Below are 25556 nucleotides of genomic sequence, written 5' to 3'. Positions count from 1 at the left end.
AGGTGTGGGACAGCCGCACCTGCCAGAGTCAGGGGTCCTCCGCGCACGCAGTGAAGAGTCTCCCTTGTCAGCCTCCACAGCCCCCCTCACGGAGAACACACACACCCCACCTCCGCGGGCTTTGTGAAAAGACCCCACGGCCACAGGACAGTCCAGGGCTGTTGGGCTCTATGTTCTGAGCTGCTGCCAGCCGCTCATGCTACATACGCTTTCATCTCCAACCCACCAGGAAGCAGGGTTTGCAACATCTCGGCAATGCTAATGCGGTTCTACTTTCTACACCATCTCACCCAGAACAGAGTATCAGGAAGCAGAAATCAGGTAACAGAATATTCAGAAACACCATTTTCCTCCCATTGGAGATATCTATTTCCGATATGTGAAATCACTGTGACAAACAGAGGAAAAAATGTATCGGTGTGAAGGCCATGTTTCCAGCTCTCCCCGGAAGCCCTCCTTGAGGACAGCTGGGGAGTGACCACAGCCATCCCATCAGCAGGACACCCAGGGCTGCTGTCAGAACAGCCTGCGGGGGCTGCTTCCCCAAGGGCTCTGCCCTCAAGCCCCCAGCCTCGGTGGCTCCCCAGTGCCCTCAGTAGCTTCTCCGTGTGCTGGGAGCAGTGAGCCCACATCATGGTAGAAGACACAAGCTCGACAGAAACGTGCAGGTTTCCTGTATTGACTCAACAGATAAACAGTGAAGAGCATCCGTGATGTGTCCACAGAGGATGCTGAGACTCATCCAGTTTACTCCCAGGGCAGCCAAATGACCAAGATTTCACAAGAAAGCAGCTCAGCCCCTGAGCCCGCATCTGCCTGGGGGCGTTTAGGCTCTGGGGAGACCACCAGAGACACGGCCTGTGATGGGCGTGGTGCACCACGACAGTTTTAGCAGAACTCACGGCAAAGAAAACTGTGCCAGCCCTGGGCCAGCTATGTGATCTCAGGCAAGGGACAAACAGCCTGCTTTCTGTCCTTCCCTGCACATGCAGAAAACCGTGGGGGTTAAGAGAAGTCTGCGGCAGTGCCAACAGCACCCCCCGAGAAACACGCATCGTTAGGGCACGAGTGCAGAATGGACGCGAGCCCCGCGCACCAGCTCACGTGCGGTGAGCTATGCTACGGTCCGGCAAATAAGATTTCAAATCACGAAAGATTTGCAATGTTTCCTTTCTAAGATTAATGTAATTTAAAGAAATGGATGATTTAGAAAAGACCTACAAATCTTTATGATTTAGCTTTGCCGGACATTGCGGTTCAGGGCAAGGGGTTGTTTCACTTGGGATGTGGCGTTAGGAAGGCCGGACCGTGGCTGCAGTCCCGGCCCCCTGCCCCGCTGCTGGCTCCACAGTGGTGCTCACAAGGCAAAGAGCGAAGGTGGAGACAACACAGAGGCAGCAGGCTCAGGGTGGCCATCAGGAGCAACTGAGGCCACGTCTGGGGACCGTCCACCCTACACCTGCCACCTGCACCAGGCCACCCCTCCAGAGCAGGAGGAGATAGGATATCCAGAAACACCACCACTTCGGCGGCCCACAGGGAGGCCAAAAAACCACACGGTCTGCGATTGCCAAACCACAAAAGCATCAAGAACTACTTTTGTTCCCAAAATGACCTTTCCAGATGAAAAAGAGAAGGTGGATCTTGATGGGCGCAGAGGCACCCCGTCCTGGAGAGGCCGTGGCAGCTCGTTACTGACCTATGTGGGCGTGGGCCGCGGGGCCTGTGAGCGTGGTGGCGGCGGCACTGGGAGCGGCGGCGGGTCTCCCTCCCGGGTGAGATGAGGTGGAGGATGCAGAGGATGAGGTGGACGAGCCCTGAATGACCCGGTCGAGCCAGGGCTCAATGTTGGAATGGCTCTGGAGCGGAGTGGAGGTGAGTCGCCCGGGTCGCCGTAAAGAGCCCTCATCTTCTGAGGCAGATGATGTGTCTGTGGTTAAAATGACGACAGGCATAATGTAGGGATGAGTAGGGAGGAGGGCGGAGTTCCCACACTGGCACCTGTGTCTCCCAGGCCTGCACATGGCAAGCTTTGTACACCTGCACCGCTGCGCCCCAGCCTGGCCCAGGGCAGGGGTCATCTCAAAGGCTGCCCTCAGTCTCGAAGGGCCTGCATTTGCCCGGCTGCAAGATCCAAGGAGCCCTACCTGGGAAAGTGGGAAAGTGGTTTCACAAGCCCAGCTTCCCCCAGAGGATGGTCTGGGAGCACTACAGGCTGGGATTGAAGGCAACCCCAAGCCCTAAATGGCTTCAGCACACTCCTTGGTGGGGTCCCCAAGTGTTGAGTGCTCATCTGAGCGAACGCCCCACACAACCGTCACACAAGGCTCAGCCGGCCTCCTGAGGCAGTGCAGCCGTCGGGGCAGCAACCCCAGCCCACCCAGGCCGCCCCCTGTCCACCTGTGTCCTCCTAGGGGAGGTGGCAGTGAGCTCTGAGAACAAGTCCTTCCCCAAGACAACTGCTTCAGTCAATAAGGCTAACTGTTTGTTAAGGCTCTAGCAAGTCACCATGACTGTGTATTTTATTATTATTAAAAAGTTTTTTTAAAAAGTGGGTAGTATCTATTTAGTAGAAACAATAATTTGACAGCTATTTCTAGAATATTTTTTTCAACAATATAAACTTTTATTTTTCTTTAGAAAGGAATTGTTACCAAAACCACCAAATTGTCTTGTAAATCTGGTGTATTTGGGTTTCACTACATCATCAAACCAAAAACTCATGTTGCCATGTTTCGTGACTTCAAAAACAAGACAAGCAGTGCAGAGTGCCACACATCACCAACACCGGTGTGGTGTAGACAGAGCTTACACCACCTTCGCTAAAGAAAAGCTCCATGTAAAAGTTCTCATTTCTAAAGGTAATGACAACAAGACAATAATAAATTTTTAAAATCCTCCTAATAACCTATACTCTCCTATTTAAGGCCTGGTAACAACATAGTAAACAGTCATTAATAAGATGAGAATAATTTTAAAATTCTTAAATCAGAGAACTTTAGTATTCCAGGAACATTGATGTGAGGTTCCTCTCTTGACTAAAAAGCATAAATAGCATCTTAGTAAAAGAATTAAAATCTACCCAAAAGCCCTGTAGAAAGCAAGCACCAATGGGTAAGAGTCACACTGTCCATACCACGGATTTTCAGGAAGGAATATGGCACATTTACAAACATTTCTAATCCCTAATTTTTCCAAATCTTTACTACAGGTCAGAGAGGTAAAGGAAGGCTGTGAGGTTAGGGCTGTGGAACCCCACAGAAGCCAATGGTTCGTCCATACCTGGAGGCGTGTAGGTTTCCACCGAGGAATGTACAAGAACAGAACGTCTTTTTGAAGGCATAGGCATCTTCCTCTCCTTGTATTTGGCCAAAGCTGCTTGCACTGCCTCAGTGTGAACATCTACATAAAAACAAGAGCAATAAAGACACTTTCTACAAGACTGCTTAGGAAGTAACAAAATTAAGTTTTATATTTTTTTTTGTTTTCATTGAATGTGAAAGAGACATCAGCATGGCCTATCATAAAGGAAGGCACATGATGGAATGAGCACTGGGTGTTGTATGCAACTGATGAATCACTAAATCCTACCCCTGAAACTAATAATACACTGTATGCTAATTAATTCATTTTAAATTTAAAAAATTTAAAAATTAAAAAAAAAAAAGCATGGTCTATGACCTTGGCCCTAGATTTCTTTAAATGTTCCTTTGCTTGTAGATTTGGACCCATGTAAATATTTTCAGTTATAAAACAAAACTATATAAAAAAGAAATCCCCCAAATTAAAAATAAAATGGAATACATGAACCTAAACGTGTCTCCAGTTGTTGGCCTAAACTATTCCAAATGACTTTCGAGTACATAGTTAGACCCTTTGGCCTGTTCCTCTGGAGGTATCTACTAAGAATGCATAGGAAATATAAACTCTGGGGGCGCCTGGGGGTGCTCAGTCAGTTAAGTGTCCTCAGCGCAGGTCTCGATCTCGAGGTCCTGAGTTCAAGCCCTGTGTTGGGCTCCACTACTTAAGAAAAAAAAGAAAGAAAGAAAAGAAATACAAACTCTTTTCTGCGATCACACAGCAATGCTACCATCCCTGGGAACCAAGACACTCATGAGGAAGAAGATCCAAACACAGAAAGAAGTGAGGTCAGCCTCTATTCCTGGATCTGAATGGAAAGTGTCAGCATGAACACATGTGATATTTTGTCTTTAACTGTTATGCGGTACTCCCTCTGTATGGGTGGCTCAGTCGGTGGAGCATGGGACTCTTGATCTTGGGGTATGAGTTTGAGCCCCACGTTGGGCATAGAGCTTACTTAAAATTTTATTTGAAATAAAAATAAAAAATTAAAAACTATACGAACATTTGGATATTTGATATTAAGGAATTGTTTTAACTTATTTTGTGATAGTGGTTTTTATCTTTTAGAGACACAAGGACATGATCCTTTTCAGAAACAGACACCAAGAATATTATGACATCTAAATGAAATAACATGATCTCTGAGATTTGCTTCAAAATCATGTGGGAAGGGAGGGCATAGGTGGGCTGTGGATAAACGGGTTGAGACTGAGCATGGCTGGGGCTATGCGTCTGGACAATGAGTCCAGAGGGTTATTACACAAGGAAGTCCACTTTTGTACCTGTTTAAATTTTTCTCCAACAAAATGTTTTTAAAACATGTAAAACCCTTACAGTGAAATGGCCCATAGGGTGCTAATCAGGAAAGATGAAAAATCTGCACACAGATGTATTAAAATAAAATTTACAAACATCAAAGACAACAAAACAATTCTATAAGCTTCCAGAGAGAAAGACCGAATCGCCTTGGGAGGATCAAGGAACAGACGCACATTACTCAACAGATTTTCAGGAAGGAATATGGCACGTATACAAACATTTCTAATCTCTAATTTTTCCAAATCTTTACTACAGCTCAAAAGGGTAAAGGAATTACATCAGATCGGGTGCTTACAACACCAACTACTGGGGGCAAGAAGGCAACACAGTACTAAAGAAAAATACGTTGAACCTAGAATTTCAAATTCAGCCAAATTATCATTTAAACATAAGGGTCTAATAAAAATACTCCCAGACATAAGAAGGTGTTTGAGAGAGACAGACAAATCCAGGAGCCCCTGCAACAATACGGCAGTAACGGTGAGCACACACTTTAAATCCTATTGCAGTCTTAGAAACCATGGGGCGCCTGGGTGGCTCAGTTGGTTGGGCGACTGCCTTCGGCTCAGGTCATGATCCTGGAGTCCCGGGATCGAGTCCTGCATCGGGCTCCCTGCTCAGCGGGGGGTCTGCTTCTCCCTCTGACCTTCCTCTCTCTCATGCTCTCTACCATTCTCTCTCTCTCTCTCAATAAATAAATAAAATCTTTAAAAAAAAAAAAAAGAAACCAACACAATCACAAATACAGGTAAAACAACAGAAAACTAAAAATCGACGTGATACCAGCACAACAGGGGTCTAAGTCAACAAATCCAAGAAGCTCAGCAAACCCCAAGAAACATAAAGCTACGCACACCAAGGCACATGTACCGTATGCACGGAGGTTTCTGTGATTTGTCCCACATCACGGACCACCCCAACCTGCATGTAGGCAGGCCGGCTAAAGCATGCTGTGTGTGAGACTCATGCCGCACGAGTCACCTCGGGAGCCTGGTTAGCGGACATTAGCTGGCCTCCAGGTCAAAACGGGCCCTTCTGGTCTGGACACCAAGAGCTATTAGCTCCTGCTGAGACCCAGCCCCTTGTTCTCCCAACACTGACTTCTTCACGCGCGAGGGTCAGCTCAAATGCCCGCCTCTGTCCCTTGTCCAAATGGGATCCTGCTTATTCGTTTATAGCCATTTTGATTTTCCCTCATGAAATATCTCACAGAGTAGAGGAGGGAGAGCAGAGCAAGGACCATCCCTGAACCCGTTTTCTAGCTTCTTACATTTGCCATGATTACTTGAACGACTTAATCATGGAGATACTTTAAATTACAGACATGTAATTAGAGTATATATTATATTCCAGGCTCCTGGAAGATGTAAAGACATGAGAACACAGAAATGCAGCTCACTCCAAACGGCACGTAGGTGCGCCAATGTTTAACCTCAGACCCCGTCACTGGCCCCATAAATACGGCCCTTATGGGGATGGTCAGCGGGAAGTCTCAGCTGCAGGGAGGCCGAGCCGCCCAGGCCTCTCAGGGGGACTCCACTCCGGGTGTCTCCACGGGGCTCCCCAGCTGATAAGGTTGGGTGTTGTAAGCACCGGTCGGATGTAATTCTGTCCTACCCTCCTTTACCGCTTACTGTTTCCCTCATCTGTGCGCAGATTTCTCTTTTCTTCTATTTCCACTAGGTTTTTACTTATAATATCAATAAAATGTTCTTTCCCCTTTGAAACTGAAAGTACAGCTGCCACGATGAGAACAGTACATCATAACCAAATCACTCAAAACCAGCGATAAAGAAAAAAATCTTAGAAGTGCCAGAGGAGAAAAGTCACATTACAGACAAGGGAACAACAGTAAGGAACAAAGCAACAAAACTTGGAGGAAGAGCACTACTGATTTCAACAATTATTACTAAGCTATAATCACCGAAACATGGTTTTGCCATAAAGATAGACGAATACATCAACAGTACAGGACGGAGTCCAGAAATAGCAAAGCGTATACCTGTGCGGGTGTTCCTAGATAGAGGGGTAAAGGCAGTGTGTTCTCAGCAAATGATGGGGCAAGTGGGTATCTGCATGCAAAAAAATGAGCTTCGATTCATACCTTGAACTAATACTAAACTCAACTAAAATATGGATCATATACCTAAAGCTAAAATATAAAACTATAAAACATCTAGAAGAAAACAGAGGTGACAATCTTTGTGACCTTAGGTGAGGCAAAGATTTTTTAGATACAAGAACAAAAGCATTACCCACTAAAAAGAAAAACAAACAAACACACAAACAAATGGTAAGTTGGACTTCATTAAAATTAAAAACTTCTAGGGGCATCTGGGTGGCTCAGTCAGTTAAGCGACTCACTTTTGCTTTCGTCCTGGGGGATCTTGGGGTCATGGGATTGGCCCCACATTGGGCTCCGTGTTCAGCACGGAGTCTGCTTCTCCCTGTCCCTCTGCTCCTCCCCCTACTTCTGCTTTCTCTCTCTTTTTCTCGTGTGCACGCGTGTGTGTGCTCAAATAAATAAATAACATCTTTTAAAAAATAAAATAAATTTTTAAATAAATAAATATAAAATAAAATTTAAAACTTCTGCTCTTCAAAAGCTGCTTTAAGAGAATGCAAAGACAAGACAAAACCTCAGAGAAAATACCAGCAAATCACAGTTATGATCAAGGTCTTGTATTCAGAAAATAAAGAATTAGAACCAGAATGAAGTTCACAGCTTATTAGCATCTGTCACATGGAAACAGATGGGGAGCAGAGGATGGGGGGAGCAGGGAAGGCAGGAAGGAAAGGAGAGAAAGGGGGCCTTTACTATGACCCCATTCACGGAGTGCATGCGTGCAAGCGAGTATCTGCATGTGCTTGTGGGTATCAGTGGGCACGTGTGTGCACCTGCGTGTGTGTGCATGCGGGTATCAGCGGTGTGCGAACCCTCGCGTGCACCCTCCACATGCACCTGCAGGTGTCTGTGTGCACCTGCTCAGTGAGATGCTGAGGGTGGTTGTCTCAGGATTCAGAGTTCAGGTGATTTTACTTTTGTCCTTAAACCTGATATATTTGATATCGCATGTATTATTTATATAATCAGAAAAGAAAATATTAACAGTGTGACAAATGTATGTTAAATTAGTAGGAAATTATCTGATCAAAAATTTCTCGTCACTTCATCACACTCCCATGTTAACGTAACACATAAAATCTTAACATTCCTCTGAGATATTCTTTAAACAAAATGGTCATTTCTTTATCTCTGTTGAAAGTTTTTCATCATTAAAAAAAAAGCTTTCCAAAAGACCTTAAATGGAAAGGAAATGTATGATCACACAGGGTGGTGAAGCAGGGTGCCCCAAACCTACTGACATGTAACCTACAGTTGAAAACATGAATCTTTTCAATGGGCATTCTGATCATTCAAATAAAATATCACAGGCTAATTTAAATATTGATAAAAGCACAGAGTGGCAGAAATCTCCTTAGAAGGAAATCTCCAAAATTAGAAAAAGAAAAAATAGTAAAAATACCTATAGTAGTAAAGCTGCTCCATAACATACGAAAATTACTAATACCAAATCCAAAGCTGGAGGTAGAAAAATGGACCAAAAAGTTTAAAGAAATTATATTAATTGTGGGGGGGAAGGACAATTTCTCTAGGGGTTTTTATAAGCATCCCCTGGGGAGAGACCACCAACCCTACAGTTATATTAAGAGATCCTGTGATTGTGGGAAGGTTAGATTTCTCTTGAAAAGTAGCATGATGTGGTAAATTATACTTCAGTGAGAACAATTTCTTTAGCAGCCATTTATAGCCAAGTCCACGGGGCGGGGGGTGGGAAGGGGGGAAGGGCTACTCCCTCTCTGGTCCCTACCTGACCGGAAGCGCTCGTCCCGGGAGCTGGTGGGCCGCGGCTTCTGCTGTTTGGGCACGGCAGCTGTGGTCTGTGAGGGAGCGGGGATCCTGTTCTCTGCTTGTAGGGATGGATCTACTCCTGCAACACAATTTTGTACGAACAGCTTGTGTAAACAATTTGCTTTTCCAATGATGGAAAAATCCATTTGAAACAGCACGTATTTCTCCTGTGTTGCTATACAGAACACACTATAAAAATAATCTGGGCACATGCATCCTGCAGTGGCCCTTGAAGCCCAGAAGACCCCTGGATCTGGAGGCTGGGAACAGAGCCATGAATACTCACTTCCAGCTCTCTATCCTGAAAGTGCCCAGCCTGCCCTGCCTCATTGTCCACCGTCCGCAAAAAGGGCGACCATCACACAGTGTCCCTGAGCCCACCAGCACAGCACGTGTGGCCACCTGGGGCAGACTCTCCTGGGAAGGTCCTTCAAAAGCGTGTTTCTGCATCGTAAATGTTTCCTGAATCTGCAATGGCTTGTGTCACTTTCCCTGGCACTGCCCATGATGTCAGCCAACTCCCCAAAAAGCATCCCACGAAGCAGTCCCTGGGGCGGACCAGCTGCCCTTGGACACAGGCAGAAATGTGGGACAGTGTTGGCGAGTGAGGGGTGCACGTGACCGTGACAACCGCAGAGCACAGGGTGCAGAGACCTCAGGCACTGACGCCCTCAGCTGGGGCGCCTCCCTGCTTGCTGTCTGCAAACCCATCACCCAGACAGCCTGCCACCCTCCATGGCCACTGACCACACAGGCCCGTAGGACAGTGTGGCGAGTAAATGGACGGGGCCCACGCAAGCAGGATCATGAAACAGAATCCGTGGTATTGTCTGAGCTCTAATTTGCTGACCTTTGAGAACAGCACAGCGTGAGACTTCCATCATGCTTCATCAGAGTGATAAAGGTTCACTTTAGTCTCTGGCTCCAGACATCTCATCAAAGTAGCCAGTAGGCATTCCAGCCCCGTGGGGTCTGCCAAGCCTTTATCACCTCCTGAAGAGAGGCTGTCTATCTCTGCCTCAAACCCACTGCTGGACACAGTGTGGCCTGAAGACAACGCAGCAAGAGGACACGTGAAAGGACAGCGGGGACCGCAGTGGCCGGGGAGACTCAGCACTGCCTCCAGGACACCAGGTTCGGCTCTGTGGACAGGGCGAGTGGCCGTCAGAGCCCAGCCACACTGCAGATGTGTGAGCACAACGGATGTCATCACTGGTGCTTAGGGACTGCATTGTTGGGGTGTTTCGTTACACAGAGCTAGAAGATGGGAACACTCCTAGAAATCAGTGTTTAGCTCTTCAAAATTTGAGCATACACATTCACAAACACATAGTACTGCAATACCGGTCAGCAGTGTGATTGGCATCTCGTTTCTTGTGACTGGATAAAATGACTTTAAAGTTCATAATGGAGAATACACAGAACCTTATGCATGATGGATACATGCCTATGGACATCCTTACATTTGCATTCCAAAATATGGGTGCCTTTATTCTTAGAGATAGATTCGTTTATTGCACAAAAATGTAAGCCCGATGGGAAATTATCACAAGAAAGAGCAGGTACATTTTTAAGTTTTACAGGTACCAAGAGATAACTTTCTAAAAGGATTACAGCAATTTGCATGCCCACAAGCAATGCATGAAAGTGCCATTTCCCCACACCCTTGTCAGCACTGGGTGTTTAGAAAGATTTTTAGAATTTTGCCAATCTGATACGAGGAAAATGGTTCACTTTAATCTGTACTTCCATATCTACTAGTGGGGTTGAACATTGTCATTTCCTCTTCTTTGAATTTCTATTCATTTCATCCAGCTAATGAGTTCCTGAGAAAGAGCTGCAAGAACCCCGGTCTGCTGGGGTCACGACCGCGGCCTGTGCACGCACCCCAGAGCTGGGCCCCGGCTGGTGGCAGCTCAGCCACTGGGAAATACTTTCATCTCTAGGCAATGAATCATACCTGCTTTCTTTTCCTTCCTAACTTCCAGGTCTCCCATCTTGCAACCCCCACTCAAAGGTGACTCAAATACCCTCCTGAATGTTACAGTATTTTATAACCACAAACATACTTCGAGCTTTGATCCTTCGGAAGCTTCTGTTTGCTGATGCCACATAGAGAGGAGAGCACCCAGCTCGGCGGCACCCACCGGGAGGGCAGCGGCCATAAGACAAGGCTTCCTCCTCAGCGCTCTCCTGCATCTTTGCTAGACCGCCTTCCCGGCTACCGGCTGGCTCCTCTGCCCCGAACACCAACACCCTCTTGATGTGACTGTATGGGCACAACCAGGTTTAATGCCTGGAGGCCAGGCCATTCTCACTAGTAGTCTCTCCCAGAGGTGTACTGGCTACTCTCGGAACCTTTCTCCTTCAAATGGGTTATTATTTCCAATCCCAGGTTTGGAAATTTTATAAAACCAGGCAGTGGTATTCAGACTGGACTACATAAAGTCCACAGATTAATTTGGAAATTATAATTTCCATTTAGGAAATCAGTATCTTTCTTCATATTTTAGGGCCTTGGCTATTTCTTTCATATAGATTTTATGACCCTAATATAGGTTCTGTGACTTTCTTCCTAAGGTATTAACAAGCATTATGGTGGGCAGTCACCTGTGGTCCCAAGGTATCACACACCGCCACCTCTGAGTGCAGACGACTGTCGTTTGCTCTATTCGTCCTGCTTTGCTCCCCCGTCATGCGGCGGCGGCGGCCCCCGGAGCAGAGTGGCGCCTCCCCCCGCCTGGGGTGCAGATGCCACAGTGTGTGTCACTTAGTCGGACAGCTGCTGGTGACACCTGTCGCGTGGGCTTTAGACACCCTAACAGTCCCTTCAATTCCCATTTTACTCAGAGATTGCTTTTGCTTTGGATTAACGAATGTCAGGACATATTCTTTTTATTGTTGGTTTCTTGTAAACTTTACCATACTGATATCGGCAGGATAAACCATGTGTTCCATTTACAAATTTTTACACGGGGAAGAAACCAATGGGACAACGGCAGCAATAAGGGACACTGAGGCGCCTCAGGAGCCCCCTGCGTCCCCACCTCACTCCACGAGGACACGGCGTGCTGGCTTCGTGAACCCACTGCCAACCCCATACGGGCTCCCCCCCACGGGTTCTCCCCCCCACAGGTTCTTCCCCCACGGGTTCTCCCGCACACGGGTTCTCCCCCATACGGGTTCTCCCCCCCACGGGCTCCCGCACAAGGGTTCTCCCCCCCACGGGCTCCCCACACGAGTTCCCCCACACGAGTCCTGAACAGTGCAGTCGGCGTGCTGCTCTAGGCTGCAGTGGCCGCGCTCCTTCGGATTGTTTCCTTCACTCCCCGTTATGTTTGTGAGACTCATCCTTGCTGATGCGCGGGGGTCTTCAAGCTTCCCCCTGGAGGGGTTCTGCTGCTGGACGTCTGAGCTCTTGGCAGTGCAGGGATCTAATGAACACTGCTGTGCACAGAGAGAGGGCAAGGTGCGAGTGTCCCGGAGTTTGTCCCGGGCACCACTGCCCCTCTTCAGCTCTACCAGCGGTGCACACCCCACTGGTGGAATCCCCTCCACAACCCATGCAGGTTACAGGCTTCATCCACGTCCCTCCAGCTCCCACTGAGGTGGAACCTCTTTCTCTGCTGTCGGCTGGTAGGCTTGCCACTTACGAAACAGTGATTCAAGGCTCCAGCCCAGTTTCCTCCTGCGCTTTTTGAAAAATCATGTTAGGGGAATTTCTGGCTATTTAAGTGTAAATTAATTACAATTAAATTAAAAATTCAGTCTAGCCATATTTCAAGTGCTCGAGAGCCATCCATGGCTAGTGGTTGCAGAACATTTCCACTCTCACAAAAGTCAATAAATGGGACAGTGCTGCCTTCTATGTTCTGCGTTCTAGTCCTTTTTCAATTATTTGTGTTACAATCATCGTCCCACTGTGTGACTTGCCCTTAATCTCTTTATGGTGACTTTGGATGAAATGACATTGTTAATTTAACCACAGTCACCGCTCCCTCCCTTAGGGTCACAGCTCAGGCCCTTTAGTGACTCGTGAGGTCCTATCTTCCGATGGTGACCGTTTTCCTGTACAATCTTCTAAGACGCCGTAGCTTTTGCCTCTCCTATTGGCCCTTCCATGCGGACACTGTTGTGTCCAGTGACATAAGTCTTCTGTGAGGACAGGGAGCTGTGGCAGCACCACGCCCTGCAACGCCGCCCCTCCCCCCCAGCCCGGGCCACGTCTGCATCTCGGCTCCGGGGCCTGCTCTGCTGAGCCAGCTGCCTGCCCCTACTCCAAAGCAGGCCGTCTTCACGGCGAGGGCGTGATAGTAATTCTTCTTATCCCGGGACGGCACATCTTCCCACCTCGTTCTTCCTTTTTGAGCACATTCTGAATCCCTTGGCCCTTTAAACTTTTACGTAAATTTTAGAATTAGCTTGTTAAATTCCACCAAAAAAAAAAAAAACCTGTTGAAATGACAAGTGTGTTAGCTCTGCAGATCAATTTAAGGTAGGAAGAATTGACACTTTACAACATTTGTTCTGAACCTAAGTAAGGGGATGTTCCTTACTATAATCACAGAAAGAATCGTATTCTACAATCATAAACAGGTAATAAATCCTATTTGGAAATGAGATCTATACCAAACCCAAGCTATAAATTATAACCTGTGGATGATATTATTTAATATTAGATACATTGGATTTGGATTTTATTATTTAATATTGGACACGTTGCCCAGTCCTCCTTAATAAAATATGAAACATACTAATGTAAAACTCTAAAATCCATATTTAGGTCAAGTTCGGTGAGAAAACTGACTGTTACAAAACAGTTGAGCATGCTGACTTTACCTTGAATAAGTGGGATATAGCGTGCAAGCAGCTTTGCCCGTTTCTTTTCATATCCTTTTTGAGTGATGTCACCTAAAACGACAGTGGCAAAAGATGATTATATTTCCTCCAAAGTTCCAAAGTTTTTGAATGAAAAAATACTTCATAATGGAGAAACTGGAAACACTAATATCGCTGATGCAGCCACACAACAGAAAACTCTTCAGCAGAAAAAAGGAACAAACTCTGATATACACAATTTGGACAGAGCTTCCTAAGTGAAAGCAGCCTGGCTCAAAGGGCTACAAACTGAATTACTCCATTTATAGGACATCCTGGAAAAGATAAAACCATAGGGACAGAGCAGATGGTAGTTGCCAAGAGATGGGGGTGCGGGAAGGGCTGACTACAATGGGGGATGAGGGGATTTTCAGGGGTAATGAAGCCGTTCTGTTTTGATGGTGGTGGTGGCCCATGACTATATGTGTTCGTCAAAACCCAAGAGAACTACACACCAGGAAGAGTGGATTTTATTGTATGTAAATAATACTTTGATTTTTAAAAAACTGTGGTCAGCATCCCCTAAGAGCCTGTCAGAAATGCAGATTCTAAAAAAATTTAATAAAAATTTTTAAAGTTAAAAACAAAGAAAGAGAAGCAGACTCTTGAGGCCATCCCCCAGAATGAACCTGAGCCTGCATTTTACCAAGATCGCCAAGTGAGTCCTGTGCAGGCTCATGTGTGCAAGTACTGGTGTAAGGCCAAAGCGCATCCCCGGGCAAGGACTCGGAAACAGGGACTGCTGTTCTGACAAATGATCATAAAGAACAGCCTAAAAACGAATTAAAGCAGCCAGGAACAAGACAGGAAGTGTGTCTTCATGGAAACACTTCTCAAGCTATGTGCACATCTGTTTCCTAGAGAGAACTTGGCATGCTCAACGGGAATCTGTCGTGTCTTCGAGACTTTATTTAGACCAGAAATATATATATTACAATTTCCTCTAGTAGCTTGCTTGGGCAAACTGTCTTTAATAGAAAGCTCTTACTGTTTTGAAGCCCTCCTCCGCTCCCAGTCCCTACCCCACCAAACCAGCCCAGGGCCAGGTTGCTGGCAGTCGGAGGGGCAGGATCGCCATCCCCGGGGGCCTCACCAAGCATGGCCTGTACATGATCTCCTGACTGCAGGATCTGTTGTGTCAAAATGTCTCCCATCTAAGTGAAGACTCTGGGGAGACATTCATACACCATCCTACAAAAGACGAGTCTGGGGTCGGGGAGCACCGGGTCCTGCTCTCCCAACAGACGGCTTCTCTGGCCCAGGCCAGACTACCGCAAGCTCCCAGCGGGTCTGCGCTGCTTTACCCCTAGCTCCTTCAGCCGGCCCTCCCTGCCAAGCCTCTCTTGTGTACCTCACCTACCCTGCACTTGATTAACCCCTCTGTCCCCACTTTATTCCCCTACCACCCCTACAGCAAACTAGTCTTTTAATTTGAATTTGTTCTGCAGAATGTATACTGCTTTGTGTCCATGTATTTGTGCTTTACCTGAATGGCATGATATTGCAAATCTCACTCTATTTTTTTCTGCTAAGCACTCCATTTTTAACATCAGCCAGTCCACGACGCAGTGAGCACACTAATCCGCTGCTACCAGCCAGGGCCCTTGGGGTGCACTGTCCTTGCCCTACCCACTCACTGCACACTCACAGACACCAAGCCGGGCCAGGATAGGATTGTAGAATTTAGCTGTTTTTTTTTTTTTTTTTTTTTTAAGATTTTATTTATTTGTCAGAGAGATAGAGAGAGAGAGAGAAAGAGAGAGAGCACAAGCAGGGGGAGTGGCAGGCAGAGGGAGAAGCAGTCTTCCTGCTGAGCAAGGAGCCGGATGTGGGACTCAATCCCAGGACCTGGGGATCATGACCTGAGCCGAAGGCAGACGGTTATGCCACCCAGGCATCCCTACAGAATTTAGCTTCTTAATGTTTAACTTGTGAACAACTTTAAAGCACATGTATTTTTTTAAAGCAGTATCTACTAAAAAATTATGCTTCTTCTGAAATATACAAAAATATGTAATTAAGACAAGTTGAAATGAAAACTATATAGTTACATGACACGAAAACTGATAAACCCCTATTTAAAAGCAGAGCACTGATTTTCCAGGATATTTAAAAGTTAAGTATTTATTTCCTAGAGACAGCTCCTTCTTTGGTTCCCATTTCAAATGAACATTTCCATGGTGAAGGTGCCAGGGAGCATTCAGAAATGAAATGTTAGCTCCCTGCTTCATGCCTGTGATATTGCAAAAGTGGTCTTGTGTCTTCTCACTGAACCAGTTGAACATAACCAAGCTACGCACCTTCATGTGTAACCAGTTACCATATTTCTTACATCCAACTTAGACACTAACCCAACACGCCACTGAATGCACACTTCACCCCACACAGAGAGCAAGGAGGAATTCCAAAAGACAATGCAGACGCAAAACCAATAAGCTAATAGAAAAGGGCCTGGGTGGCTCAGTCCGTTAAGCAACTGCCTTCGGCTCAGGTCATGATCCTGGAGTCCCGGGATCGAGTCCCGCATCGGGCTCCCTGCTCAGCGGGGGGTCTGCTTCTCCCTCCCTCCAACCTTCCTCCCTCTCATGCTCTCTCTCTACCATTCTATCTCTCTCTCAATAAATAAATAAAAATCTTAAAAAAAAAAAAAGAAAAGGGACTCAAATCCAAATTTTCTGAACCCAAGTTCAGTAAACACTCAGGAGACAAACAGCAGAGCCAAACTCCCCAATTGTCTACACAAAATTGGAGTCTCCCTGACCCGACTGCCTAAGGGAATCTTGGTCACGATAAAGCTCGCCCCTGGCTGAGTACCCAGGTGCCTGGGGGACTCTGGGAAGATGCCAGGGCCCACCCTTCTCTGGTGGTCTGTGGGCTGCTAGCTGTTCTGACCAGCTCTCCAGGTAGGGCTATGGTATGTGGCTCAGGTTGACCTCCACTGCCGCAAACCAAAGTCAGTTAGGATTACAAATGCAAAATTGCAAATAATTATCTCCAAATCCCAACCCAGACACCACAGTTTCTAAAAGCCTATTCTCAAAAGCATTCAATAACTCCTTAAGGTCACAGCAACAAGGAAGGCAGAGCACATCATATATAACAACGAATAATGGGAGACAACCTAATTGTCCCTCAAAAAAAAAAAAAGGAAGAAAATATGCTGCCATACATCATTACTACATAAACACTGTTGGTCCTAAAACAATACCCTGGTATTTGGAAGGCAGGGGATGGGTATCACTTACATAGATTCATGATATACTATTGGGTAAAAGGAACAAGTTGAAAACTATATACATAAAGAATGATTTAATTCTGGTAACAAATAAATAAAACTATGTGTGTGTGTAAGTGTATATATTTCTGCGTGTGCAAGAAATGTCTGGAAGGATGCCCAACAAATTATTAATAATGATTTGTTTATTTAGCTTGAGGTGGGTGTGAGAAATAGTTTTTACTTCATACACTTCTGAATTCTTTACATTTTTAGCACAATAATTGTAATTAAAAATATTTGGAAAATAGTTTGATAATGTACTCTGGTTATATAAGATGTTATTGAAGAAAACTGAATGAATTCTATATACTATTTCTGCAACTTATGAGACTAAAATTACTTCAAAATAAAAGTTAAAAATACATGGGAGAGACTATATAAAATTGGTGTTATTTCTTTTTTAAGTGATAAAATTTGTCAGTGAAACCATCTGGGCATGCAGATTTACTTTCCAGAAGGTTGGCATTTTTTTCCCCTTCTATCTTTTGTTTTATTTTACTTAAAGCTTTATATATATATATATATATATATATATATATATATATATTTTTTTTTTTTTTTTTTTTTTTTTAAGCAGTCTCAGGTTCACAGCAAAATTGAGGGCAAGGTACAGAGAATTCCCATACACTCTCTGTCCTAACACATGCACAGCCTCCCCCATTATGAATATCCTCCACCAGAGTGGTACGCTTTGTTTCAATTGATGAACTATATGGATACATAGTAATTACCCAAAGTTTAGTTATGGTTCATTCTTGTGTTGTACATTTTATGAGTTTGGACAAATGGATAATAACATATCCATCATTATGATATCATACAGAGTATTTTCACTGCCCTAAAAATCCTCTGTGCTCTGCCTATTCATCCTTCCCTCACCCCCTAAGCCCTGGCAACCACTGATCTTTCTACTGTCTCCATAGTTTTCCAGAATGTCATGGAGTTGTAATCATACAATAACCTTTCCAGATTGACTTCACTTAATGCACTTAAGTTTCTTCCATGTCTTTTCTTGACTTGACAGCTCATTTCTTTTTAGTGTTGAATAATATTCCATTGACTGGATGGACCAATTTATTTATCTATTCACCTACTGAAGGACATCTTGGTTGCTTCCAAATTTTCTGTAAACAACTGTGTGCAGGTTTTTGTGTGGACGTATGTTTTCAACTGCTTTGGGTAAATACCAAAGAATGTGATTGCTGGGTTGTTTAGCACGTTTCGTTTTGTGAGAGACCACCAGACTGCCTTGCAGGGTGGCTGCCCCGTCTGCTTCCCCAGCAGCCGTGAACGAGCGCTCCGGTCGCTCCACGTCCTCCCCAGCGCTTGCCGGTGTCCGTGTTCTGGATTGTGGCCATTCTCGTAGGTGCGCAGCCGAGTTCATCGCCCCGAGGACCTGGGATGGGGAGCATCTTTTTATATGCTTATTTGCCATCTGTATGTCTTCTCTGGTGAGGCGTCTATTAAGGTCTTTGGACCGTTTTTCCATCAGGTTGTTTGTTTCCTTACTGTTGAGTTTTAAGAGTTTTGTGTGTTTGGGTAACAGTCCTTTATCAACAGATGTGTTTTTTTGTAAATATTTTCTCCCAGTCAATGGCTTGTCTTCTCTTACTCTTAACAGTGTCTTTTGCAGAGCAGAAGTCTTTATTTTTAACAGAGTGTTTATTATTTATGTCATGGATTGTGCCTTTGGTGTTGTATCTAAAAGTCATCACCATACCTAAGGTCATCTAGGTTTTCTTCTATGTTATCTAAAGTTCTACATTCTTACATTTAGGGATGAGGTCCATTTTGAGTTAACTTTTTGTGAGGGGTCCATACCTAGGTTCATTTTTTTGCCTGTGCATGTCCAGTTGTTCCAGCACCATTTGTTGGAAAGACCATCTTTGTTCCACTGTATTGCCTTTGTTCTTCTGTCAAAGATCAATTGGCTATATTTATGTGGATCTATTTCTGGCTTCTCTGTTCGGCTCCACTGATCTATTTGTCTGTCCTGTTGGCAACACCACACTGTCTTGATTACTATCACTTCATATTAAGTCCTGAAATCAGAGTGTCAGTCTTCTTTGTTCATCTCCTTCAAAATTGTGTTGCTATTCTGGGTCTTTTGCCTCTCCCTATAAACTAGAACCAGTTTGTCAATATGCACAAAATAACTTGCTGATATTTTGATTGGGACTGCATTGAATCTATTGATCAACTTGGGAAGAACTGACATCTTGACAATATTGTCTTCCTATCCATGGACACAGAATACCTCTCCACTTATTTAGTTCTTTGATTTCTTTCATCAGTATTTTGTAGTTTGCCTCATATAGATCTTGTACATATTTTGCCTGATTTACACCTAAGTATTTAATTGGGGGGGTGCTAATGTAAAGGGTATTGTGTTTTTAACTTCAAATTCCACTTGTTCTGGTATATAGGCAGGTGATTGACTTTTGCATTATTAACCTTGCTATAACTGTGTATTAGTTTTGGTGAGAAGGAGGGCTTGTTAATCCTTTTGGATTTTCTACACACACAACCATGTTACCTGTAAACAAGAAGTTTTGTTTCTTCCTTCCCAATCTATATACCTTTTATTTCCTTTTCTTATCCGATTGTATTAGCTAGAATTTCCACTGCAATGTTGACAATGAATGGCGAGAGGGGTCATCCTTGCCTTATATCTCTTCTTACAGGGAACGCTTTGAGTTCTTCCCCATTAAGTATGATGTTAGTTGCGGGTGTCTTTTTTTTTTTTTTTTAAAGATTTTATTTATTCACTTGAGAGAGAGAGAATGAGAGAGAGAGAGCACGAGAGGGAAGAGGGTCAGAGGGAGAAGCAGACTCCCCGCCGAGCTGGGAGCCCGATGCGGGACCCGATCCCGGGACCCCAGGATCATGACCTGAGACGAAGGCAGTCGCCTAACCAACTGAGCCACCCAGGCGCCCAGTTGCGGGTGTCTTATATTCCGCTTTGTCAACTTGAGGAAGTCCCCCTCTATTCCTAGTTTACTCAGAGTTTTATTGTGAATGGGTGTTGGGTTTTGCCAAACACTTTTTCTGCATCTTTGATATGATCATATGATTTTCTTTCTTTAGCCTGTTTGTTGTGATGGATTTTCTATTAACTAACTGATTTTCAAATGCTGAACCAGACTTGCAGACCGGGGCTATATCCTGCTTAGATATAGTATATAATTTTTTTTATACATTGTTGAATTCAATTTGCTAATATTTTGAGAACTTTTGCATCTATATTCATGAGATATATTGGCCTGTAGTTTTGTCTTCTTGTAATGTCTTTGTCTGGTTTTGGTATCAGGGTAATGGGGCCTGATAGAATGAGGCATTCCCTCTGCTTCTATTCTATGAAAGGGACTATAGAGAATTGGTATTATCTCTTCCTTAAGTGTTTGGTAGAATTCCCCCAATGAACCCCACTGAGCCTAGTGCTTTCTATTTTGAAAGATAATTACTGATTGAATTTATTAGATATAGGCCTGTTCAGATTGTTTATTTCTTCTTGTGTGAGTTTGACAGATTGTATCTTTCAAGGAGATGATCTTTTTCATCTAGGTTATCAAATTCTTGGGCAGAGAGCTGTTCATAGTATTCCTTCATTATCCTTTAGGATCTATTTCTCATACAGATGTTCCAAAGGATCTGTGTGATTTCTCCTTTCACTTGTGGTATTAGTCATTTGTGTCCTCTCTCCCTCTCTCTCTCTCTCTCTTTTTAAAGATTTTATTTGACAGAGAGAGAGAGAACATGCACAAGCAGGGGGAGCGGCAGAGGGAGAAGCAGGCTCCCCGCCGAGCAGGGAGCCTGATGTGGGGCTGGATCCCAGGACCCGAGCCAAAGCAGACGCTCAACCAACTGAGCCACCCAGCCGCCCCTCTCTCTCTTTTTCTTAATTAGCCTGGCTAAAGATCTATCAAATCTATCAAATCAGATGATCAAAGAACCAGGTTTTCCACTGATTTCTGCTCCAATTCTTATTATTTCTTTTATTCTATTTACTTTTTATTTAATCTGCTCTTCTTTTTGTAGTTTCCTAGGGAAGAATCTTAGGTTATTGATCTTTTAAACTGAGATATAATGACATATAACATTATATTAGCTTCAGGTGTACCACCTGATTTGATATTTGTATGTATTGTGAAATGAACACAATAAGGACAGTCAGTCATCGTCACACAGGTACATTTTTTTTCTTGTGATGAGAACTCTTCAGACCTACTCTCTTAGCAACTTTCAAATACCACCCATGTGTCCTCTGTATCGATGAGCTCTGTTTGTTTTGTTAGATTCCACATATAAGTGAGATCATGTGGTATTTGTCTTTCTCTGCCTAACTTACGTCACTTAGCATAATGCCCTCAATGTCCATCCGGTTACTGACTTTTGATCTTTCTTCTTAATGCTATAGTTTCCCTTTAAGTACTGCTTTTGCTGCATCCCACAAATTTAGATAAGTTGTGTTTTTATTTTCATTTAGTTCAAAATATCTCAGAATTTCTCTTTTGACCTGTGTTATTTAGAAGTATGCTTTTTAATCTCTACATATTTTGAGTTCTCTTTGTTATTGATTTTTAGTTCAATCCCGTTGTGGTTTGAGAGCAGACATTGTATGATTTGTTCTTTTAAATTTGTGAAGATGTGTTTTATGGCCCAGAATGTGGTCTGTCTTGGTGAGTGCTCCATGTGGGCTTGAGAAGGAGGTGTGTTCTGCTGTTGTTGGATAAAACAGTCTGTAGATGTCCATTTTATCTGGTGGATAAGATGATGCTGTTGAATCCAACTGTGTCCTTACTGATTGTCTGCCTGCTGGGTCCTTTTCTGATGGAGGGTGTTGAAGTCTCCAACTATGAGAGTGGATTCATCTGTTTTTCTTTGCAATTCTATTTGCTTTTGCCTCACATAGTTTGCTGTCCCATTGTTAGGCACATGCACATTAAAGATGCACCCCCAGTCCATCCACCTGACAGAAGCAAAAGTAAACCCTTTATGGAGAAACACAGAAACATCTAGAGTCACAAATCATTGCTACGTCTACAGTGTCTGGCCGATAGGCAACAGGAAGCTGTGACTACAACCCATGAAAACCAATAGATAATAGAAAGATACAGACAGGGAATCCACATAACGGAACTTTAAAATAACCATGATCAATATGTTCAAGGAATTAAAAAGCAGGACTGTGATTTAAAAAAAAAAAAAATAAATTCTATGCCTGAAAAATTCTGTATCACAAATCCAGGAATAAATTTAATGAAAGATATATATGACCTCTAAACAGAAACTAAAAACACAGGGCGCCTGGGTGGCTCAGCTGGTTAAGCGTCTGACCTGAGCCAAAGTCGTGGGGGGGTCATGGGATCGAGCCCCATGTGGGTTCCGCACGCTCAGCGGGGAGTCTGCTTCTCCCTCTCCCACTCCCCCTGCTTGTGTTCCCTCTCTGGCTGTGTCTCTGTCACATAAATAAAATCTTTAAAAAAAATAAAAAATAAAAATAAAATAAAGCTCTTAAAAATAACACAAAAGAATATCTTCATGGCCATGAGGTAGGGAAAGAACTCTTACACAGGACACAAAGATTACGAACCATAAAGGAAAAAAACAAACATATTTCAGACCTCCGATATCATTCACAAAGAGGTAATATGGAACAAAAAATAAAAAGAAAACATCTTCTCTAAGTATGTTGCAGACCTTGAGGTGAGTGGATTCATGTCCTGTAGCTGCTGTAACAAATTACCACAAGCTTGGTGGCTTAAATCAAGGAAAATTTATTCACTCATAGTTCTGGGGGCCAGAAGTCCAAAGTCAGTTTCACTGAGCCAGAATCAGGAGACAAAAAGGCTGCACTAACTCTGAAGACTCTAGGGGAGAATCCATTCCTGGGCTCCTGCAGCTTCCCCGACACGGGGCCACATCCCTCCAGTGCCTGCCTCAGTGCCCCCCGCCCCGTCCGTTTGTGTGCATCCCACCGCCTCTGCCTCTCTTTTCTAAAAATACCTTTGATGGCACTTAGGTTCCACCCAAAAATCCAGGTAACTCATCTCAAGATCCTCAATCACACCTACAAAGACCCTTTCTCCAAATATGGTAATGCTCACAGGTTCCAAGGATCACGACAGGATTCTGGGGGAACTACCAAGAAATGCGTTACAATGAGAGACCAATAAAAACCTATGTGTGGGTCTTTAGAACTGCCATGCTCTCATGAAGAACACGTACTCCCTTGAGTCACTCTGGGAAGGGCGCGCATCTCTAGGTCAACAATGTCAGATTTACCCTAACAACGTGGCTGCACAGAGAACCTGAATGACCATTTCTATACGCCCGTGGCCTCGCAGCGGCACACTGACCTACAGAGTAAGAGCTGAGGCCGGGGTAAGCTGATAGTGAGATTCAAACCTGCCCTGACCTGCCCTGGGTCCACTTACTCCAAAACTGAGCCCACTCTGACCCTATGCTTCCCTTCAGCAGCCATCATTTGAGCATGGCCAGACCGAAGGCGCTCTCCACCCCTCTCCCTGAGCTCTTCCCCGCGCTGACTTGCGTGCGCTCCTGGGCTGAGGAGAACCCTCCTCCACGTGGACGATGGGGCGATGCCGGTGCCAATTTTGCAGATGGGTCATCCTCATTGCTTTCAGAAAAGACACTCAGGACTGCATGGTAAATAGTGGGTGTATGTCACTAAACATATGTCAAAACCCACAGAATATACAACACCATAAGGCAACTTACGGAGCCAGGGGGATGAGGTACCAGCGTAGGTTCACTGACAGAACGAATGTATGCTGTGACAGTGGGGGGGCTGGGCACGTGTGGGAATAGGGGTGCACAGGAACTCTCCCTGCTTTCCACACAGTTTGGCTGTGAACCTAAAACTGCTCTAAAAAATAGTTCACTAATTTACAAAATACACACTCAGGGGAAAAAATTAATACACCATGGTGTCATCATGTAAGACTGCCACAAAGCCGTCAGTTAGAATGAGTCAGAGCTATATCGTATTAACAAAATCATTACCATAATTCTAAAAACATAATGTTGAGATTAAAAGCGAGTTTCAGAAGGGCTCATCTAGATGATTTATGTAAAGTTTTAAACCATGCAAAACAGCACTCTAGACTGTTTAAGGATATGTGGAAATGCAATACAATGATCCGACACCAAGCTCAGGAGGGGGGCCGGGGGAAGGGGACTAGAATCAGGGTGAGTGTGGCCTACACTCTCCGTAATGGTTCTTTGCAAAAGATCTGAAGCTAGTGTGAGAAAATCTTAATCAAGTGGTAGGTACGTGGGTATGTATGAGTCTCTCAACTTTTTTATACGTTTGAAAGACTGCAAATATTAGAAAAAAGATTAAACAAGAAGCAGTCATCCACACTCAACAGTTTCTGACTGCGCAATGCAAATGTCAGCCTTCTGTTCCCCAGTCCTCGTGAGCTTTTATCTAAATTATCCCATTTAACTGCAGTAAGACCCTGAACATCCATTTAGGACATACAAGGAGACAGACAGCAGTGCCACAGAGAAGGGTAACAAGAGTCTCCCATGAAAATACAGCTCTTGGCGGGGCACCTGGCTAGCTCAACTGGTTGGGCTTCCGACTCCTGAGTTTGGCTTGAGTCCTGATCTCGAAGTCACGGGACTGGGCCCTGCGTGGGGCCCTGTGCTTGGCGCAGACTCTGCTTGTCCCTCTCCCGCTGGTCCTCCCCCACCGTGCGCGCTCGCTCTCTCTCAAGTAGATAAATAAATAAAAGCTTTAAAAAATATGCAGCTCTTGGCCAACAAGTTTGTATTACATAAACGTGTAAACAGATAATAAACCTTTTAAAAATAGCAGATGGGCGCCTGGCTGGCTCAGCCAGTAGAGCATCTGACTCTTGATCTCAGGGTCATGAGTTCCAGCCCCACGTTGGGTGTAGAGATTACTTTTAAAAATAAAACACAATAAAATAAAAAAATTAAAGACTCACTCTCCTATTTCAAAAAAATTTTTTAAATAAATAAAAATGAAAATAGCGGACATTTAATGCAAGAATGCTTTTAAACATTACTTGGTGAGATAAAGTCACACAAGGGTATGAGTCTTATTGGATACTCATGATCAGAACTTAGAATACTCTTGCAACTGGAAGGAGAACTTAAATACCATCTACTCTGGTGTTTTTCCAACTTTTCAGGGGCACACATTCTATCCTCCTATTCAAGCGAGCTCTCCTGAGGAGGCTAAGTGGAGAGTCTGCTCTGGGGGAGGCTGGGCCAAGGCCTGCCCTCTAAGCACCGTCCGCCAACGACTGGCCACCCCTCTCAGGGAGTGGCATGGCAGTCTCTGGAAAACCCCCGGAAACCACACCCTCTCCTTGCTACTAACCCCCCATCTCGGCTCCAAGAACACACTGTCCTTCTGCTACTGGTCTGCCTCATTTCCCATCTTCCCTCCTTAGATGGTGCTCACTGTTCTGAGCTACCTTTCTGACTTTCCAGAATCTACACTGCTATGAATTTCTTCTTCGTTTTTAAAATTTTTACCATTTTGGGGCACCTGGCTGGCTCAGTCAGAGGAGCCTGAGACTCTTAATCTCTGGGTCATGAGTTTGAGCCCAACGTTGGTGGTGGAGATTACTTAAATAAGTAAATAAATTTTTAAAAAATTTTTAATAAATAAAATTTCTATCATTTCAATGCGATTACGGAGAGGAGAGTCATCTTTACCTGACGGTGGTCATGAATATCGACCTAACACACCCTCAGTTCCCAGGGACGCTCCTTGTGGTAAAGCCCCTCCCGTGTCCGAGACAC

The 25556-nt window shown here is 44.5% G+C and overlaps 1 protein-coding gene across 7 annotated transcripts in view; it reads right to left on the bottom strand.

Moving 5' to 3' along the window:
• The window catches only part of DIP2A (disco interacting protein 2 homolog A), a 104146-nt gene that overhangs the window by 66697 nt on the left and 11893 nt on the right, over window positions 1–25556 (bottom strand). For all 7 annotated transcript variants that reach the window (XR_003206217.2, XR_012376998.1, XM_025863382.2 and 4 more), the window contains exons 2-5: window positions 13436–13507; window positions 8556–8675; window positions 3283–3402; window positions 1700–1930 (exon numbers count right to left, since the gene is read on the bottom strand). Coding sequence is in view for 5 of the 7 variants with exons in the window: in XM_025863382.2 (XP_025719167.1) it covers window positions 1700–1930; window positions 3283–3402; window positions 8556–8675; window positions 13436–13507 (543 nt within the window). In the remaining 2 variants the exon portion in view is untranslated. The remainder of the gene's footprint in view (window positions 1–1699; window positions 1931–3282; window positions 3403–8555; window positions 8676–13435; window positions 13508–25556) is intronic.

Source organism: Callorhinus ursinus, unplaced genomic scaffold (genome assembly GCF_003265705.2).
Source record: "Callorhinus ursinus isolate GAN/ISIS: 27379988/994484 unplaced genomic scaffold, GSC_fseal_2.0 scaffold98, whole genome shotgun sequence".
In the NCBI taxonomy this organism is placed as follows: Eukaryota; Metazoa; Chordata; class Mammalia; order Carnivora; family Otariidae; genus Callorhinus; species Callorhinus ursinus.
Note: the sequence above shows the minus strand (reverse complement) of the source record. Positions and strands in the feature narration are given on the sequence as shown.